Source organism: Marmota monax, unplaced genomic scaffold, assembly GCF_021218885.2.
Source record: "Marmota monax isolate L192 unplaced genomic scaffold, Marmota_monax_Labrador192_F-V1.1 WCK01_AAM20220418_F8-fsc00182, whole genome shotgun sequence".
NCBI lineage: Eukaryota > Metazoa > Chordata > Mammalia > Rodentia > Sciuridae > Marmota > Marmota monax.
Window position 1 is genome coordinate 451,879 of NW_026693043.1, and position 21,583 is coordinate 473,461.

The following is a 21,583-nucleotide window of genomic DNA, read 5'->3' on the forward strand; positions in this document are numbered from 1 at the left end:
GTTTAATGTGAAGTAGTTTTACGGGGAGTTTTTAAATTTGTTTTTTGACCACTCACATAGAGGTGTCTGCTTCCCAGGTTTAAAATCACTGCAATAGTGAGTCGTCATTAATGATTGGTGTATCTTGTATCCCTTTGGCTTATTAGAACAGAAAAGCAGTTGCAAGCCCTGTTTTCTCTAATTAAAGATCAAGATCAGGGGGACCTATTGTGACCCCTACTTATTAGTTCTTACCTGTGTGACTTGTAACAACAGATTTAAAGCAAAGGAACCAAATTAATGGCTGCTGTGTATTTGGCCTGTGTTAAACACCTTACAACTCATAGCATAGTGTGAGGGTAGGTGATATCCGGAAGAAAACAAGATTCAAATGACTTAGAGTAGCTTTTTTGAAATCACATAGACAGTATGGGATAGAATTACACTTCTCCACAGGTCTGTGTTCTTCCTATTAGATGAGTAATTTTTCAGACTTGGAGTTTTAGGACTTCTGAGTAGATTCCGTGAAAATTTTTTAAAATAAGCAGAGAGAAGTTTCAACCCCATTTCTCATTCCTTTCTTTACCTCTCCTAAGAATTGGAGCAGCTCTGCTTTTGTATCAGATTTCTAAAAGTTATTTTCACTTGAAAAAAGGTTTCTGCTGATGTCTTTAGAACAAAATTAAATAAACTTTGAAAGCAATTGTGTTTTTTCCACATTGGACCTCCATTGTTTTGATCTATAAAGTAGAGGTTGTCAGGGTTAGGTAGAAGTGTGTTCTGTGAAAATATCAAAAGCCTTAATTTGAGATCCAAAAATGATTTGAAAAGGAAAAGGAACCTCCTAACATTTAAGTAAATGCACTTACTCTCATTGGGCATGTGGCTGCCATTATGGTGTTAGCTAAAAATTATTATGTTACATTACTCAGAATAAAGTGAGGTGTTCCCTGTCTCATACACATGGCAGAACAGGGTGGGTTAATGGATGCCAAAGGAAATTAGAAAGCTTTACCAAAAAGGACTATTTATAGCAGAATTCACCTTGGTTACTGTCTGTTCTTAATGACCAATCCAATAGTCAGAAAACTAAAAGACCCTAGAGAGCACCACCAAATGATTGATAGGCATCCTATTGATTATTGACCATTGTTTAAGTCATACATGTTATTGGGTTCAGTGTGATCAAGTAACAAATGATGGCTACTAGGTCATCAGAAAGTATTAAAATGGAAGTAATTTTGACCCATAAATATTAATGAGCTATGAATATCTCATTTCCCAGTGATGCCATTTAAACAATGCCAAATCTTCATTATTTTAAACTCAAATTATTGATTGAATATACTTCGAAAATGGCTGGTTTCACAGACTGACCTATTTGAATTCAAGGAATGAATGTTTTATTTATAATCATTTAGTGAAGTTCCATAGGGCTTATACTGGGTGCCTTGTACAGGCGTGTTGAATGAATTCCTATCTAGTATTTTTTTTTTTTTTTTTTTTTTTTTTAGTACTAGATAAAAGTTGAGAAATAGGTTCCTGTGAAAGAACTGACATCTTTTTATCTGTAGTTAAAAAAAAATAATTGTGATAAATGTATTATTTCATACATATACGGATAGATTGCCTTTCAGGATAAAAATTATGTAAATCTAATTGCCAATTTTTTATGTTTTTCCAAGATTTTTATTGAAGGATGGCCAACTGTGGCTATGTGCTCCTCAGGCAAAACAAATATGGAAATGCTTAGCTGAGAATGCAGTTTACCTTTGTGATCGTGAAGCCTGTTTTAAGTGGTATTCCAAATTGATGGGGGATGAACCAGACTTAGATCCTGATATTAATAAGGACTTCTTTGAAAGTAATGTGCTTCAGCTTGATCCTTCCCTATTAACTGAAAATGGAATGAAATGTTTTGAGCGATTCTTCAAAGCTGTGAATTGTCGAGAAGGAAAACTAGTAGCAAAAAGGAGAGCCTATATGATGGATGATTTGGAGTTGATAGGATTAGACTATCTTTGGAGGGTAAGTCAAAAGTAGGAACTCTGTAAACATTATCTGTAGGAATTATAAAGTTACATATAGATATGTATGTATTCTGCTCTGATGTATAGCCCGGGCTTCTGGGATGGTAGTGGTTCATCTTGATCTTACTGTATCTTTTGTCATTTGAGAGTTTTTTTCTGTATTCTTTCTTTCCATCTCCCTCATTCTGCCACTGGTGTTCCTGTTGTCTGGCTTGAAATTTCGTGTTTGTTTATGTGTAGGAGTATGCTAACCATACAAATCTTTAATGAATTTCCCCATGGAAGTTAATCCGCTCCACCCCAGTTTCATTCATTGTAGATCTTCCTTCGTTATTAATTTTAGTTCATTGTATGTTTGACACTAAAACAGAGGACAGAAAAGAAGACTTTATTTATAGACAGGATTATGAGTGTGTACTTTATGGGCACTGTTAAACTTATATTGGTAAATAGTTAGGGAAGTATAATATCTATTTAAGGCTAATCTTTCCATCTTTTATAGTATTTATATATTATTCCTATCTTTAAAAAGCTGACCTATTGCCAGGTACAGTGGTACACACTTAATAATCCTAGCAACTGGGAGGCAAGACAATCATAAGTTCAACATGAGATCCTGTTTCAAAATTAAAACAAAAAGAGCTTGGGATGTAGTTCAATTAGAGTTTCTGGGTTGAATCCCCAGTATCATACACAAAAAAAATACATAAATCGGGGACGGGGTTGTGGCTTAGCGGTAGAGTGCTCACCTAGCACGTGCAAGGCCCTGGGTTCGATCCTTACATAAAAATAAATAAATAAAATCATGGTATTATGTCCAACTACAACTAAAAAATAAAATTTAAAAAAAGCTAAGAAAAAAAAACTAAATCTGACCTGTTATACAGCACTTTATATCGTTTTCTTAGAACATTATTTCATAGAAATCTAAACCATAGGTAGACTAAAATGTTTAGTGTGGTATACGAGTATTTAAAACATTTTTAAGAAAGTGTTCTCAGCTTTTTTGTAGCAGCAGAAAAGGTTAGTGGGGATCCTTAGCACACACTAAAATTTTAAACAGCGGAAATGGATTTTAAAAATCAAAATTCACGTAATAATCCAAAATGTAAATCTAATCAAACAAAGAAATCCTGTGGGTTTTGTTGTTGTTTGGTGTCCCCAAGCCTCTTAGAGTGGTCAGCACTGAAACACCTCCTTTAAGCCCTCTTAGATTCTGAACATAGTTTGAAAACCACTAATGTAATTAGATGGGTGATAAAGCTTTCTAGAAACTGGGAGTGGAAGGAGAGTATGCTAAACTATTTCACTATTCTCTTCCTTCCTTTCAACTAATTTGAATTCCTCCTGTAATGCCTTACGACTTGGTTAATAAGATGTTAAAATTATAGGGTTAAATAATAATGGTCAAAGATTATTTTATCTTAAGTAAAATGTCTCATTCTTAAATAGTTTTCTTTATTCAAAGACTAAAATTTTTCATTTATTCTTTTGGTCTATTTCTACCAGTTTCACTTGATTATTAAAGTCAGATTATAATTAAATATTAATTTTTGAAGAGTATATTAAAAATAATTGAGCATATGATCAACTAAACATGTCTTGAGAATTAACATTTCAATCTTTTTGAACCTAGGTTGTGATTCAGAGTAATGATGATATTGCCAGCAGAGCTATAGATCTATTGAAAGAGATATACACAAACCTTGGTCCAAGGCTACAGGTTAATCAGGTAAGAATCTGTGTGCTTAAGACATCCACATACACCAAACACAGTGGCACATGATTGTAATCCCAGCCATTTGAGAAGCCGAAGCAGGAGGATTGCAAGTTCCAGATCAACTTGGGCAACGTAGTGAGACCCTTTCTCAACTGCTGTGCATGGCCAAGGCCCTGGGTTCAATCCCCAGTACCATAAGCAAAATAAATAAATAAAACCAATTCCCACATTAATTAGAGTACCAGTTGGTAACACTTGGCACTCTGTGTCCTGTAAGAATTTTATTCTTTCTTTTTTTAGTTACAGTTGGACACAATAGTTTTATTTATTTTTATGTGGTGCTGAGGTTTGAACCCAGCACCTCGCACATGCTAAGCGAATGCTCTACCACCGAGCCCCAGCCCCAAGAATTTTATTCAGAATTAAGAGCTGGAACAAAACAATTTCTAGTTATCAAAAATATTGGTAAAAAGTTCATATTTCTGTTAAACAAAATATATAAGTGAATCTTGACATATATGGCTGGCTTAATTTGTTTGAATATGATTATTAATCATCTGTTGAAATGGCAAAGAGATTTACTGAATTTGTTTTGATACTAGTACCTAATCTTTTAAAGTTCATTTTGGAAACCTACTTTATCCTAGTAATTTCCATTAACACTAGCTTCCTTAAAAAAGACAGAAAAGAAAAACCTTGATGTGTTTTTTTATTACTATAGACCGAGTCTCATTGAGAGCTATCTTTAAATTAGCCATTGTCATCTCTGTTTAAGTTAATGTTATATGTTTAATTTTTCCATCTTAGAGCAACTTGAACTATCTTTATTTGGCCTGTTATTTGTAGGTGGTGATCCACGAAGACTTCATTCAGTCTTGCTTTGATCGCTTGAAAGCTTCTTATGACACGTTGTGTGTTTTGGACGGTGACAAAGACAGTATTAATTGTGCAAGACAAGAAGCAGTTCGAATGGTTCGAGTATTAACTGTTTTAAGAGAATATATAAATGAATGTGACAGTGATTATCATGAGGAAAGAACAATTCTACCTATGTCAAGGTTTGTGAATAACTGATCAACTAGTGCTAATTCTTAATTATTGGGTATTTTCCTAATCTTATGATTGAAAAAGACGATACAGGTAAAAAGAGTGAGGAAATCTTTACAAAATATTAGTGTTTTGCCCATTAAAAACATTATTTGTGCCAGGTGTGATGATGCATACCCGTAGTCCCAGCAACTCGGGAAGCTAGCGCAGGAGAATCCTGAATTCAAGACCAACCTGGGCAACATAGCAAAACATAGAAAAACTGAGTTATTTGTATCATACAGAATGTTTGCAATAGTGGCCTTTTTAACTATTAAAAATAATAGCTTAGTCAGATTGGGGAGTAATTAGAACTTTTTAAAGCTGCCATTATAGATAGCTAATATAAGAAGAAATATAACATTTTCAGCAGCTGGGGTTGTGTCTCAGTGGCCGAGCACTTGCGTAGCATATGTGAGGCACTGGGTTTGATTCTCAGCGCCACATATAAATAAATAAAGGTCCATTGACAACTAAAATATATTTTTTTAAAAAAATGAAAAAAGATTTTCATATGGGCTAAGTAACATTTTTCTTAAGGTTTCATCATTTAGTAATTTAAATGCCATTTATATAAAGTGTCATCTTTTTTTGCCTTTTAAGAATTAGATAAAATTACTCCTTTAGTATGATTTGTATTTTGTATCTTAACTAAAAGAAGGTAATATGCTAACATAAATATCATTTTCGGGTGAATTTTCATATTTAGAGTTTTTCAGGGAAAATATATATTAGCATTTTTGTTGATGTTCTCAAGGTAACGTTTACATTTCACATTTACAAAGTCTTAATTGGCTTTTATACCATAAAAATAAGTGAATTTTTCTGTCACTGTCTTAATTTCCTTGAGTCATATCCATCATTTTCAGCAACTGTAGTAGAAAATTAACAAACATGTTGTGTTTTGAAGTTACTTGTAGTTAAAAGGAGCGATCATTTTTCATTCTGAGGATACTAAAAATAATAAGTATCTTTAATTCACTTCCCCTTATTTAATAAGAAAATACTCAGTGTTAAATTCCTAGCTTTATTTTCTTGGCCACAGGATTTGAAAGACTGCTGAATATGATAATGTTTTCCTTTTTTTCGTCCCCCGCAGAGCTTTCCGTGGCAAACACCTCTCTTTTGTAGTTCGATTTCCAAACCAGGGCAGACAGGTAGATGATCTGGAGGTATGGTCTCATACAAATGATACAATTGGTTCAGTTCGACGATGTATTCTCAATCGCATTAAAGCCAATGTAGCCCATACAAAAATTGAGCTCTTTGTGGGCGGTGAGCTAATAGATCCTGGAGACGATAGGAAGTTGATTGGACAATTAAACCTTAAAGATAAATCGGTAAGTAAAGTATGTATACTTGCTAATTTTTTTTGATAAAACTAAACCTGAGATTATTTATTAATTCATTCAAGAAATGCTTTTTATTTATTATGCATAAGGCTGTGTTAGGTGTTTGGGCTTATACTGCTAACTAAAACAGGCATACTGACACCTACAAAATATCAGAATAAAAGATTTCTAAAAACTAAGTGGGTTATATAAGGTAATTTAAAAAATTTCAAAAATATAGCATGTCATTTTAGGGTGTTTTCTTGGTATGTCACTAGGTTCTGAGTTGGGTTTTGTGTAAATATTTTTCCTTGTCTTTGATACTAATACATTATGTCCTTTTCAGCTGATTACAGCCAAACTTACGCAAATAAGTTCCAATATGCCTTCAAGCCCTGATAGCTCTTCTGATTCCTCAACTGGATCTCCTGGAAATCACGGTAACCATTACAGTGATGGTCCCAATCCAGAAGTGGAAAGTTGTTTGCCCGGAGTGGTGAGTAGATGCAGTTGTCACTTACTGTGTGTAAGACATTGTGCTAGCTAGAATCTTGAGAATAAAGAAGTATACAAAATACTTGTTTTTTCTTGAGTTTACAATTGTTATCAACTATTGACCATCAATGTTAAAATGGATTGCTCTAAATGGTGATTGTAACTCAGTTGAAGTGTAAAACAATTTCCCTATAGATACATATGATGTGTTTACATTGAAGTAATCTATTAGAGCCTAATTATAATACTCAAATATATAAATTTCAAAAAATATCATTGTCACCAGGTGTGGTGGTGCATGCCTGTAATCCCAGCAGCTCTGGAGGCTGAGGCAGGAAGATCATAAGTTTGAAGCCTGCCTCAGCAAAAGGAAGGCACTAAGCAACTCAGTTGAGACCCTGTCTCTAAATGAAATACAAAATAGGGCTGAGGATGTGCCTCGGTGGCCTAGTGCCCCTGAGTTCAATCCCTAGTACCAGAATAAAATGGGTCCTTTATTTAAAACTGTTTATGTAGGAAAATATCTGTAATCTTCTTAGATTGTCAGCAGAATATCCTCCATAGAAGCAGTTATTTCTCCCTTTCTTGACATCTCCTTTGTCCCCTCTCCACAAAAATCTTTGACTACAGTAACACCAGCTATTCCGGTGTCAGAAGAATTTGGCTCCCAGCAGCAGTTTGATTAGGAATTGAGTAGTGCAAATAGTATCCTTTTGTATGTCCAGAGTTTTAAGTTGTATATGTGGGAGAAATTTAGTAGAACAGTAAAAGAGCCATCACAAAGAAGTTACTGGAAGTGTCTTAGATAAGGTGTTCAGTCTGTATCAGGAAGGATTAGTAAAGGTGAGAAGATGCCAAAAGCTAACTATATCAGAGTAGACATGAGATGAACAAATTATGGAGTTTAACTTCTTTGGATTATGTTTTTTGTGGGGGATGATTTACAGGTAATTCATATATTTTGTATTCTAGATAATGTCACTGCATCCTAGATACATCTCTTTCCTTTGGCAAGTTGCAGACTTGGGTAGTAGCCTAAACATGCCACCTCTTAGAGATGGAGCAAGAGTGCTTATGAAACTTATGCCACCAGGTAAGAATGTGTAAATGATGCTATAGTACATGCTGAACAATAAAAGGGGTATGTTTGCAAATTCGTTCTGAATGGACCACAACTTAAGGGTTGACAAACACAAGCCAAATGCAGCCTAATACCTTTTTTTTTTAAATAACCAAATACCTTAAGATGGTTTCTAAATTTTTAAATTTCTTTAAAAAAAAAAATGCAAAAGAATACTATTTTGTGATCCATGAAATTTAAATTTTAACGTAGATAATCAAAATTACATTGGTATGTAGCCACACTCAAAGATTCACTGTCTTTTGATACTTTTGTTTTGCAATAGCATAGCTTAGTAATTGTGACCCACAAGCCTCAAATATTTACTCTGAGGCCTTTTATAGATGACATTTGCTTTCATATGTCTTGTTATGTAGATCATTTGTCACCAACAGTATTGTTACTTCTTTATTCCCTAGAAACAATCACTTTCAACTTTAACTTTTATTCTTACATATGTATGTACCATTATATCTGTAAATAATATCCTCTTACCACTGGTTCTTTGTCACTTTTAGATGTATACTGATTGTCCACTGTGTAGATGAAAATTCTTACTCCTACATCCTCCCCAATTTGTTTAAATATCTCTTTAATTCTTCCCATATACCTTCTTGAATCTTTCAAATAATTTTCCATTATTGTTCATTATATAATCCATCAACTCTGCTATTGTCCTTTTCCTCTTCCTCCTCATCTTCCTCATTTGGCGGTTCTTTGCCTTCCATACACAGCTTTCAATTTGAGTCTTTGGGAATACCACAGAAGTGATGTTCTTTTCTTCTCCATGTGTTCTTTCTGATGCTTTGTGATTTCAGTTTCTCTGTTTACTCCTGATGATCTCTGTAAGCACTTGAGTTTTTTCCTTCTCTGCTGGAAAAATTATTCTTTTCCCTTTGTAATAGGGTATTTTGAGATACCTTGAATCTGTTTATACTTTTTCTCATTGGCCTTTTTTTATGCATTTATATCTATGAATTCATGGTTTCCTGTTACATTCAAAGGATTATAATCTGTTACTTGACATTTACTTGAATGCTCAAATTATCTCTAATTTGGTCAGTAGAAACCTCTTCAAGCTGGTTTCTTTTAATTTGTTCTCATCAGTTTTTGAGCACTTGTGTTCTTGTTGGCTCAAGATAATTCAGGCTGACAACCTGTATTTTGTAACCCTAGTCTAGAATCTACCATTTCTCCAAGGACCTATGGGTCCTTGTACACATACATATAGTGTATGTGTGTATATATTTATTTTAAAACTATGAGATCATGTCAGTTCCTCCAGTTGTCACCTGTGACAGGTTCATTCTAATTTTCTATCTTTCTGTATTTGTGAAATGTCTGGTAGTTGTCCTTTAACATATTTTCCTATTTAATCTATCCTCCTCATGTAACAAGTCATCACCACCACCCGTTTCTGTGTGCAGGACTCTACTCTCAATCCTGGGCCTCACTCCACTCAATGGTCATTGTCCTGACATGGCTTGAGTTAAATCTTCATGCTGGGCTACCTCTGTGTATGGACTCTCTCCTCCCCTTGCACTGTTTAATTCAAAAAAGCACCTCAGTATTTCTTTCATCACCTTGATGTGTTCGAAAAGTACAGATCAGTTGTGGTGTTGACTATCTCAAAAATCTTCATGATTTTATACAGGTTGTATATTTTTTTTCCACACAATACAACTTACATTGATGCTTTGTTTATCTCAGGGCATCACAACAGGAGACACTGTGTCCTTTTGGTTACATTAACCCAGATTTACTTACTTTGCTGGGTTTCTCCTCTGAAGTTAATATTTTTTCCTTTTGTGGGAAGATGTTTTGAGACATTGCCTATCTTTTCCTGATGAAATTTTCACCTTACTTACTTACTGTGATTATGACATAAATCAGTTTTTATCATGATTGCAGAATTATTTTCACTTCATCATTCCTTTTCCATCTGTTAACTGGCGTTGTATATTATAAGGTAGCGCTTTGTCTTCAGTTTGTTAATGTATCGTCACTCTTTACTCATTGATTCTTACTTCATTTATTTGGTTACATCCATTGTAATCGATCTCTTTCAGAGGGATTGGAAACTTTGCTTCTTTTTTTTTTTTTTTTTTATTCAAAGCTTTATTTATTTAACAAGATTAGGCTTTACTGCAAAACTGATTCAGTTTAACTCCCAGTTCCACTTCTTATTGTGGTACACAAACTACCGTAACCCAGAAAGACAAAACACAAACACTGGGCCACTAAACGCCATGACTAGAGTCCAGCTCAGCATGTCAGCACTTGGCAACCCAAGCAGGTCCAAGAGCTGCAGCCCCAGCCTGGCCCCCTGGATAGCAGCAGTTCTAGCTTGTGACAAGCACCCAGGAGTCCACTCTGCCGGTCCAGACCTGCTATGGCACTGCTTCACCCTCCCTCAGCTCCTTCTCTCCTACCCTTTGGGAGTGAGTCTGGGGCTTTGTCATGGGAGGGAGGGGATGAACCTGGTAAGGCCTGGAGGGCTGAGGAGATTTCAAGTCCCGAACAATATACTAGAGCTTCCCTCGCAGGGACTCTCGTCTCTCACCCACCTCCTCGCCTGTATCCTCTGTGTTCAGCTCCCACACCGAAAAGCCAGCTCAGAGAGATGGCTAGAGGCCTCCTTAGGGAAACTTTGCTTCTTAAAAAGATTTTAACTCCTCTGTGCACAGGCTCTTGATTCATCTATACTTTTCTAAGTACTTGTTATTAAATCCTTAGCTTTCTAGGATTGAGTGGCGTTCAAATTTTCAGATACCGACTTACTTTCCTCCTCGCCCCAATAAGCACTTCTTGGCTCAGCTAAACCATCTTCCATCCTTACCTCTTTAATAATTTAACAGCTTTCTAGTGTTGCTTCCTCTCGTTTTTATGTCCTTCTGAGTTTATTTTTATATTCATTCTTATTTTAGTGGCATTTGGAGATACTTTACTGATAGTTAAATGTATTGTTTAATTTATCATGATAGTTTTTTATGGATACACATACATTTATTTCATACACATCTATATTTCATACAAATATATCATACTTTTTTCTAGGATAATTACCCTGTAAATAGTTCTGTCCTGTGCCCTTATATCTTTATATTAAATAAAAAAAATAGAAATACAAAACTTTTGAGAAGATATATCTATATATATAAATCATCCTCCCTACATTACCACCAATTTAGGATGGTGCTTTTTCTCAAATGAATGGATTTTTTTTTCAGCCAAGAAAATGGTCATCAGTTCAAAGTTGATCTCCTTTCTAGGGAGATATTACAAGGAATATTCATCCATAGCTTTCCAGACAATATACCAACTATATTTTATTGGTACTGGAGATTGAAGCGGGTGTGGGGCATTGACCACTGAGTGACCGTGATAGTTTTAAAAACTGTCTTATGCTTCTATTACTGACTTAGTAACCACCTTATTGGCTTTCTCATCTTACTTTCTGATTAGTGAGACAAGTCACTTCACAAATTAGCCTCTCAGATAAAACTTACCTAAATTTTATTTAATCCTGATCTGTTTTATTGTATAAAATTTGTATTATTTCATTCACTAATGTCTCAGTAATAGTTGTAGTATTATATATCCAAATTCAACCTTTTGACATTATAAAATACAAAACTACTATAGAATCCTTGGTCTTGTGATTTGAGTTTAGTGCCACCAGATGGCGAGAGTGAGCTCTTTTCAGGAGTCTCAGGCTGAAATTTTGAGAAGATGCTTTTTTCAGATGATAATCAGCTGTGTAACATTTAAGTAATCATTTAATATGTGTGCATATATGCATATATTTTCCCCACATTTTTATTGGTGCATTATAGTTGTACTTATTCATGGGATGTGTTATGTATTATTACATGCACACAATACACAGTAAAACAATATAATTTGGCCAATATCTCTCCCCAGCACTTTCCCCCTCTCTTCCCACCTCCAGCCACTTAGTCCCTTTCCTTAATTAATGATCTTCCATTGATTTTCACGTGATCCATCCCCATCTTTTACTTTTTCTTCTCTAGCTTCCACATGTGACAGAAAATACATAACCCTTGACCACCTCAGTTTGACTTATTTAAAACTTAACATAATGATCTCTAGTTCCATCAATTTTCCTGAAAATGACATAAATTTCATTTTTCTTTATGGCTGAATAAAACTCCATTGTGTATAATATACCACATTTTTTTTATCCATTCATTGTGGGACACCTAGGTTGATTAAATAGCTTGGATATTGTGAATTATGCTGCTATAAACACAGCATGCATGTCCTAGTAATTGACTTTATGTCTTAGGTATTTGCAGATCATTGCCTGAAGTGGGCCTCTACTGTGATTTGCTGTTCAACTTGGAGCTTCTGTATTCTTTATAATTTGATGTCTTATGATCTAAACTATACTTAACTCCTGTGTCCTTTGTGTGCAGCAGAAAAAGACACTTGCTTGATACTGAGTGATTAAATTTTTTATTTACCAGGAGGAATAAGTTGCTTTTTTTATAGAAGCTTCGGGCAGCTAATATTTTAAAATACGTCAAAGTCTGTTATAAGCTCTTTGAACTAATTAATGCATGTAATAATACATAACACATCCCATGAATAAGTACAACTATAATGCACCAATAAAAATGTGGGGAAAATATATGCATAAATGCACACATATTAAATGATTACTTAATTTATGATTACTGAATTTACTAACTATTATTATTTACTATTTTCTGTAGGAAAAAAAGTAGTTAGTAATTTATCGAGCAATTTTTTAAATTATAGGGCAGTTACTTAGAACTTTATCAAAGTATTCTAAAGGTAATCAACCACTTTTTCTTTCTTCCCTCTGCCCCCAAGCATTAAGAATAAGATGTATTCAAGTGAGAAGAGACAGAATTCCCCTGATTAATTATTCTTAAATTTGGTAGCAAATGCCTAATTGTATTGTGGAATTATTGTTTTATTTAACTCTCTTCACTGTAATTTAGAAGAAACTCAAAAAATTTTAATTATACAACTATAGAAAAAATTCAAAGTTCTTATTTTAAGGTAAATATTTGCATTAGTAATGTTGGCTAAAAATTTTAGGAATGTTTCCTGTGTACCACCATGTTTCTCTCAGTGTAGCAAGCTAGTTTTGGTTGGTTTGGTTTTTTTGGTACCAGGAATTGAACCCACGGGCACTTATTCACTGAGCCACATCCCTAGCACCCCCGCCCCTTTAAAAAATATATATCTTTTTTTTTTTTTTTTTTGAGAGAGAGAATTTTAATGTTTAATTTTTAGTTTTCGGCGGATACAACATCTTTGTTTGTATGTGGTGCTGAGGATCGAACCCGGGCCGCATGCATGCCAGACGAGCACGCTACCTCTTGAGCCACATCCCCAGCCCAATATATATCTTTTTAATTGTCAATGGATCTTTATTTTTTTTTAACTTTTTTTTTTTAGTTGTGGATGGACATCATACCTTTATTTAATTTGATTGATTGACTGTGGTGCTGGGGATTGAACCCAGGGCCTTGTGCATGTGAGGCAAGCACTTTGCCAACTGAGCTATATCCCCAGCCCCTTTATTTATTTTTTATGTGGTGCTGAGGCTTGAACCCAGTGCCTCATACATACTAGGCAAGTGCTCTACCACTGAGCCACAAACTCAGCCCCATCAATGGATCTTTATTTTATTCATTTATTTATATGCGGTGCTAAGAATTGTACCCAGTGCCTCACACATGTGAGGCAAATGCTCTACCACTGAGCCTCAACCCCAGCCCTCCCCCACCCCTTTTATTTTTTATTTTGAGACAGGGCCTTGCCAAGTTGCTAGTGGTGTCATGAGGACACACACAGAGAATTTGGAGGAAAGAGTTTATAATTTTTTTGTTCTTTGTTTTGTTTTTTAACCCGGGAGCCACTGAGATTATAGGCATGTGCCACTGTGCTGGCTCAGAACCACTTTTTTTGAAGTGTTTTTTTTTTTTTTTCTTTTTTCAGTGTCCGTTGGCCTAGGAGGGCATGTTCACTAGAAGCCTCTACTGCTCCCTTTGTGTTTAAGATTACTGATTAAAGGGCCCTGGTTGGGGTGGCGGGGTGTGTGTGTGTGTTTGTGTTGTTAAATCAATCTAGTTTAAAAGAGCCTGTGGCAACTGAAATATTATGAAGACGTGAATTATGTTTTGTTTCAGACCGTGTCTTCTCTTTCTTACAGATAGTACAACAATAGAAAAATTAAGAGCTATTTGTTTAGACCACGCCAAACTTGGAGAGAGCAGCCTTAGTCCATCTCTCGACTCGCTTTTCTTTGGTCCTTCAGCCTCACAAGTGCTATACCTAACAGAGGTTGGTTCCCCCCTCCCCCTTTTGAATTTATTCCATTCATGTTCTTTAAATTTGATCTTTTGTTAATATGAAGAACATGGGTGAGATATTTTTGAATTGGTCAAGTATTTCTTAGCAATGATGATAGAAATTGAAGTTATTGAATCTTTTAATACAGTGTCTCCCTCACCCCTCTTTTTTTTTTTTTTTTAGGTGGTCTATGCCTTGTTAATGCCTGCTGGTGCGCCTCTGGCTGATGATTCCTCTGATTTTCAGTTTCACTTCTTAAAAAGTGGTGGTCTACCCCTCGTCCTGAGTATGCTAACCAGAAATAACTTCCTACCAAATGCAGATATGGAAACTCGAAGGGGTGCCTACCTCAATGCTCTTAAAATAGCCAAACTGTTGCTAACTGCTATTGGCTATGGCCATGTTCGGGCAGTGGCAGAGGCTTGTCAGCCAGGTGTAGAAGGCGTGAATCCCATGACATCGGTAATACAGACTTTAAAAAATATTCTTTTTGTAATAGTTTATGATAGTAATTCTTAAGATAAAACTTCTCAGCAACTTTTAAGTAGAGTTCGGGGTTGATTCAAAATGTTGCAATTTTTTTTCCAGTTGGATACCAGTTTTAGAAGCTTCTTCTATTATAGTATATTTGTGTTAAAAGTGTAAATAATGTTTCACTGAGTATGCTACTGATTTGAGAAGGCTGTTCCTCCCCTTGCTGCTTACATCCTGCTTGACTTTAAATTATTTTAAATCTAAGAAAAACCCCTTATGAGTCTCAGTAACTTGTACTTGCCAGACATGTGAAGATCAGTTGTAATTAATTTAGCCTATTGTCAGCTTCCCTTCCCACTTTGATCAGCTTAACCTCCACTTCTGAGCTTTTTATCTGACTGCCTTTTCCTTGGTGGCATCCTTGATCCGTAGTACTAAAGTTCTCCAAATATGCCAGAATTTGACACCTACTTATGAGAGGTCAAACTAAACTTTTAGTTGTATTATATACATTGTAAGTGATAATTTTACAAAGGTACTGACAGAATATAAAAGTTTCAGGGATGAGATTTTATTCTTTAGAAATTATGTCTTAATTTGGGAAGATTGGAATGTTGATAAGATAATTATGTCTTAGGGATGATAATATTATGGTTTCATTTAAAAGGAAAAGCCCCCCTCCCATTTCTGTAATAGTGGCTGAAATACTTGTAAATGCTATTATATTAGATTTGACTGAAAACAATACTGAGATTGGAAATTAGGAGGAATAGTTAGATAACTAACAATTTGGTCCATTATTTATAATAGTTGAAGCAGAGTAATGAATATGTGGCAGTTTATTAAATTATTCTCTCTGCTTTCATATGTGTTGGAAATTTTCAATATAAAATAAAATGACCTATGTTTTATATTATTTTGTTTTTGTTGTTGTGGGTCCGTTTTGTTGGGATTTTTGGGGAAGCACTAAAAGACAACTTCTTGTTTTGATATAAGAACAGATTCTTGTCATAATTCCTAATGCGGATGTTTAATGAAGTCCAAAAATAAAAAATGCTTTTAACCTTTTCAGAGAATGTGCCATTAGTACATAATAGCCTCCAATCAGTACATAATAGCCTCCAATCTCAAGAAGCTCATAGTCTATAGGAAGTAAAATATGTAAAATATATAAAATTAGTAATATAGAAATATTTTAAATGATGACATAGAAATATTTATAGTATATACAAGGGAAGTTTCCACTCAAAGGCAGTTAGAATTGTGTTGTTAAATACTTAATAAAATTTATCTGGTTTTGTAGACTGCAAAATTTGGTTATACTGTGAAGGAAAGACACTGATATCTTTCATAAGTTAGTCCCCCCACCCCTTTCCATTCCTTTTCTCCTTTACAAAGTGGAATTTGATGAATAGGGGAAAATGCAAGCAGGGTCTGCCTAGGGGCATGCGTAATATTTTACTGAGTCCCTAAAGTTGAACCTAGTCTATTCAGTTTATCATTTATCCTCTGCAAGTTACACTAAACCCAGATATTGAGACACAAGGTGGATTAATCTAAAATGGAGTTGGCAGACAGGCGCATAGCACTTCAAAGCGCAAGAGAGGGAACCCACACCTTGTTGGCAGCATCAAGTGCTTTGTCTAAGTCACTACAGGCTCTATATTTGTGCAGAGGTGGTCATCTTGGATGTTGATGAATGAAGTGCAAATGATTGGGTCTGCTTATGTACGAATCACTTAAATAAAGTGTTTTTCCAGGTCAACCAGGTTACTCATGATCAAGCAGTGGTGCTACAAAGTGCCCTTCAGAGCATTCCTAATCCATCATCTGAGTGCATGCTTAGAAATGTGTCAGTTCGTCTTGCTCAGCAGATATCTGATGAGGTTAGTATTGTAAGGATTATATGAGTTTTTTATATCTTTGTTTACAGATAACAGAAAGTATACAGTTTGGTGAATTTTGACAAGTACACACATGTGAAACCACTACCCAAAAGTTTATTTATTGCACTGGGATCAAATCTAGGGCATTGTACATGAAGACTCAAGACACAAAATATTTCTGTTAAGTCTTTTCTGCCCCTCTACAGTCCATTCTTTCCTCCAACTCTCATCCCAGGTAGTCCCTAATCTTTTTGTCCTTATAAGAGGAGTTTCCATTTTCTAACACTGAATCATATAGCATGTCTTCTGTGTCTTTTTTCACATGCATATGTATGTAATATATATGTGAAAGTCAGACTATTGACTTTGAGAATTATGTGTTATATGGATCAGTAGTTATTTCTTTTTGTTGCTAAATAGTATCCCATTGTGGATATTTCACATTTTGTTTATCCATACACTTGGACTGTTTTGACTATTAAGAAAGCTGCTATTTAATATTCTGTGCATGTGTTTCTGTAGATACAGAGTTTCAAGTCTCTTGGGTAAGCAACAGAGTAGAATGGTTGTCATTTTAAGACCCTGATAAAAACAGTGTGGTTTCTGGTACTAATTTGTAGAGCATACTTTTGTTTAAGCTAAATAAATAAAGGATGAAGGCAACTTGAAAACCTAAAGACAGTGATACTACTTTTCACTAATTCATATTTCTGTCAACAGTTTTAATTACTCATTATCTTGCAGGCGTCAAGATACATGCCTGATATTTGTGTCATTAGAGCTATACAAAAAATCATCTGGGCATCAGGATGTGGGGCATTACAACTAGTGTTTAGCCCAAATGAAGAAATCACTAAAATTTATGAGAAGGTAAGAATTGTGACAGAAATATATTCTTTTTAATAAATGTTGCTAATTGTGTATGTGGCTAAATTTTTATTAAGTTTGCTATATTTAAAAATTCTATCTGCTTGCATGTTAATGACTGAAAATCAACTGGTATCTATAGTTGAGAATTTAATAAAAATCTTGCTTTGAAAATACTTAAGAATCCTGCCCTGAGTCTGCTTTTTAAATAAAATTGGTGTTTGTTTGTTTTTTCTCCCCCCCCCCTCTTTTTTTTTTTTTTTAACTACTTTGGGGGATCGGATAAAATCGTATCATTGAATTGCATTCTCCCATTCTGTTACTCTTTCATCACCCTTTAATACTATGTGAATTGTGGTTTAGTTAATTATCTTATGGTATCATGGCATTAAAGTGTTTTTGTCTGAGTCTCTTAAAGCAGTCAAAAAAGTAGGAAAAATATCAACCAGTTAGGTATCATATCTGACCTTGTGTTAAATTATTTACACAACAGAAATTATGCTTGGCTCTTTGGTTTTCTGTCATGTGTACCTGTTCCTATTAGGTAGGTACTGCTACATATTTAGGAGAGGTTGGGTTATACGTACTTTTATGGCTCAGTAGAACTTGTATTTTATAGCAAATATAACCCTCAATTTTCATTACTTTATTGGTGTCCAATAGTATCTGTGTCTATTTAAAGTCCTGGGTCTTCATTCCGTAAGTTACTGAATGCCTATTCTGTTGCAGTCATGTACTATAGTTATTATTTTTAATGAATAAATTCACAAGCATATTTTAGGCTGCTTTCAAAATCTTCCTGAATAATTGTTCAAGACAAATGATTTTGAATGAAATGGAACAATAGGAAAATCAGATGAACTAGTCAAAAGTACTATACTAGAGTGGTTCTTTAGAAAAGCATGGTTTTTGGTATAAAATTATGTAACTTAGAAGGAGCCTTAAGGACAAAGAAGTACATGTCATGCTCAATATGCTCCTTCAGCCCTTTTTTAGACAGAAAAATACTGGAATTAGACTTTGTTTTCCATTATAATTCTTTCTAGACTATTTCAAAAGAGTCTGAAGAGTTGCAGGAGACTAAGGCTGTGTTGTTGAAGCAAGTAGATAATTGTAAGCATTTACTTTGGAGTCTTAGAATCACATGAGATTTTTCTGAAATGCATCTCTAGGTAATTTGTTCCCAATTAATTTTACAGACCAATGCAGGCAATGAGCTGGACTTGGAAGATGAACAGGTTTGCTGTGAAGCACTGGAAGTGATGACATTATGTTTTGCCTTGATTCCAACAGCCTTAGATGCTCTCAGTAAAGAAAAGGCTTGGCAGACATTCATTATTGACTTGCTTTTGCACTGTCACAGCAAGTAAGTGTCTTTAATTTTATAAAAATTGATTTTATTTTGTAAGCAGAAATAAATTGATTTATGCTGGCATAATGTATCTCTTAAATCAGATAATCTCTGTAGCATGTGTTGAGGAAAATTTTATGTAATAATGTTTTGCCTAACCTGAATTCATTTGATTTTTTTTGTCTCTGCAAATGCCCAGCATTACAAGGCATGTGCCTTGTAATCCCAGTGACTCGAGAACCTGGGGCAGAAGGATCGTAAGTTCAAAGCCAGCCTTAGCAACTTAGCAACTTGTACCTGTCTCAAAAAGGGATGGGGATAAAGCACTTCTGGGTTCAATCCCTAGTACCAAAAAAAAGGCAAAGAACAGCCAATATTAATTCTCAAAGTACTAATTTTTTTCTACTTAGGGTCAACTAAGAAATATGGATTAGCCCATCTTTGAAAATCTGAACTGTAAGATTTAACTAGGATATTGTTCTCCTATCTTAGATTCTTAGATGCCAGGTTTTCTTTCTCTTTTTTTTTTTTTAAGTTTTCATATACTTTTTTCCTAATTAGTTATACATGATATAGAATGTATTTTGACATATTCTCGTTCTTCGAATTATTCATGATATAGGATTAAAATGATGGTGTAATCATATGTGCACATAGGATAATAATGTCCCATTCATTCTACTGTCTTTCCTATTCCCATTCCTCCTCCCTTCCCTTGCCAGATTTTCTTTAGTCAAAGTTAATATGATATCAAATTTATGAGACAAGGTTACTGAACGAATTTTGGCATTTTACACTAGAATAAAGATCAATTATAAAGACTTTCCTTACAAAAGCATTTAGTCAGTGATAATAATTTCAATTTGCACTCTTTTGTGCAAGTCCATCAGATTTGTAGAAAATGTTGGTTTCCATCCATTTCCGTTAGTCTGATCCTGACCTTCATATATAAGGTTAAGTTTTTAAACTTTAGTGTCACTGTTAATGTGTGATTAATCTGTCTTACATACATGCCATTCAGTAATGACAAAATTAGTTGTAGAAAGGTTAGTATAAAGTCAAAATAAAGCAATAAAATAAGCTGAATGAAATAAGCTGAAATGAAATCTAGTGATGCATAAATAAAGCTTAAAAAATGTACATGATGTATGTAATAGGTTGTGTTCAACTTGCCTACTCTCAAGGGTGCTTAAAATTGATGTGTTGTAGGTTCTCAAGTAGGAATGTTTAAGAAGTTTTTTGAAGCTAGGTATGGTTGCGGGCACCTACAGTAAGAAATGAGGCAAGAGGATCACAAGTTCGAGGCCTGCCTCAGCAACACAGGGAGAACCTGTCTCAAAATAAAAATTCAATCCCTGGGGACATAGCTCAGTGGTAGATATTAGTTGGGGAGGAGAGGCGGGAGGAGACTTGAAGTCAGTCCTGGAGATAGCAGATTTCTTATTCTGTTTTTTTTTTTTAAACTTTTTATTAGGAATTTTTTTTAATTATTGTTCAAAACATTACATAGCTCTTAACATATTATATTTCATACAATTGATTCAAGTGGGTTATGAACTCCCATCTTTACCCCGTGTACAGTTTGCAGAATCACATCGGTTACACATCCATGTTTTTACATATTGCCATACTAGTGTCTGTTGTATTCTATTGCCTTTCCTATCCTCTACTATCCCCCCTCCCCTCCCATCTTCTCTCTCTACCCCATCTACTGTAATTCACAAGGAATGGGTTTCATGAACTTGGCCTAGTAAGAATTAAGGAACTTGGGGCTGGGGCTAGGTAGGGCTCAGCGGTAGCACACTTGCCTGGCATGTGTGAGGCACTGGGTTCAATTCTCAGCACCACATATAAATAGTCTATCAACAACTAAAAAAAAATTTTTTTTTTTTTTTTTTAATGAAAAAAGAATTAAGGAACTTGGGCTGGGGTGTAGCTCAGTGGAAGAGCGCTTGCCTAGTATGTGTGAGGCACTGGGTTCGATTCTCAGCACCACATACAAATAAGTAAAATAAAGGTCCATCAACAACTTATATATATAATTTTAAGGAACTTGGTTTAAACATGTTTTCTGCCCTCAACCATTTATGAAAATTTCTCTTATGAGCTGGGGATGTAGTTCAATGGTAGAACACTTGTTTAGCATGTTTAAGGCCCTGAGTTATATTTCTAGTACTACCAAAAAACTATGTGAGTCTCAAAGTTCCTTATTTGACTTTTGAATTTTAACTTCCCAGCACATAGTAGAGATTCACATATTACTGGTAGATTATAATTATACCCAGAATCAAACTCTGTGGCAGAAACAAGTCAGAATTTAACACATAAGAAAAGCTTGATTCTTAATTTTGGCATTAAGTGATGTTTTGACCTTGTCAGTCATTTCAATTACAACAGTCTTAGTCCCCATAAAATATGAAGTACTTAGGGAATTGGAAAAGGAATAGGTTACCTTTTGCCTGGGAAGAAGCAGGAGTGAGGGTTTTATGCTGGATTTAGCATGTGAGCTCATGTTTAGTTAGGATTTAGAGGATGGGCCAGGTGTATTCGCATGCTTGTCATCCCAGCAGCTCAGGAGGTTCAAGTAGAAGGATCACAGGTTCAGAGCCAGCCTCAGTAACTTAGTAAGGCCCTGTCTCAAAATAAATAATAAACTGACCTGGGATTGTGTCTCTGTGTTTAAGCACCCCTGGGTTCAATCCCTGGTGCCAGAAAAAATTTAAAAGGATGATAGACATAGCCTTTGTGCTGCCCCTCTCTCCCCCTCATTTCCAGTTATGTTGCTTCTGCTTTTAATTTAATTCTTATACTGCTTCTTCCTCTGTCAAAGCAGCCAGCTCCCACTGCCTGGACATCTGCAATGTCCTTGTTCTTCCTTCTGCTGTTATTGTAC

At 35.0% G+C, this 21,583-nt stretch overlaps 1 protein-coding gene across 3 annotated transcripts in view; it reads left to right on the forward strand.

The window, feature by feature from the left end:
* Usp9x (ubiquitin specific peptidase 9 X-linked) overlaps window positions 1–21,583 on the forward strand; it is a 106,628-nt gene that overhangs the window by 55,747 nt on the left and 29,298 nt on the right. For all 3 annotated transcript variants that reach the window (XM_046453868.2, XM_046453867.2, XM_046453869.2), the window contains 11 exons: window positions 1,665–2,007; window positions 3,646–3,741; window positions 4,576–4,787; window positions 5,915–6,155; window positions 6,493–6,642; window positions 7,614–7,734; window positions 13,973–14,103; window positions 14,296–14,574; window positions 16,347–16,472; window positions 17,217–17,342; window positions 18,539–18,705. In XM_046453868.2, coding sequence (XP_046309824.1) covers window positions 1,665–2,007; window positions 3,646–3,741; window positions 4,576–4,787; window positions 5,915–6,155; window positions 6,493–6,642; window positions 7,614–7,734; window positions 13,973–14,103; window positions 14,296–14,574; window positions 16,347–16,472; window positions 17,217–17,342; window positions 18,539–18,705 — 1,992 coding nt within the window. The remainder of the gene's footprint in view (window positions 1–1,664; window positions 2,008–3,645; window positions 3,742–4,575; window positions 4,788–5,914; window positions 6,156–6,492; window positions 6,643–7,613; window positions 7,735–13,972; window positions 14,104–14,295; window positions 14,575–16,346; window positions 16,473–17,216; window positions 17,343–18,538; window positions 18,706–21,583) is intronic.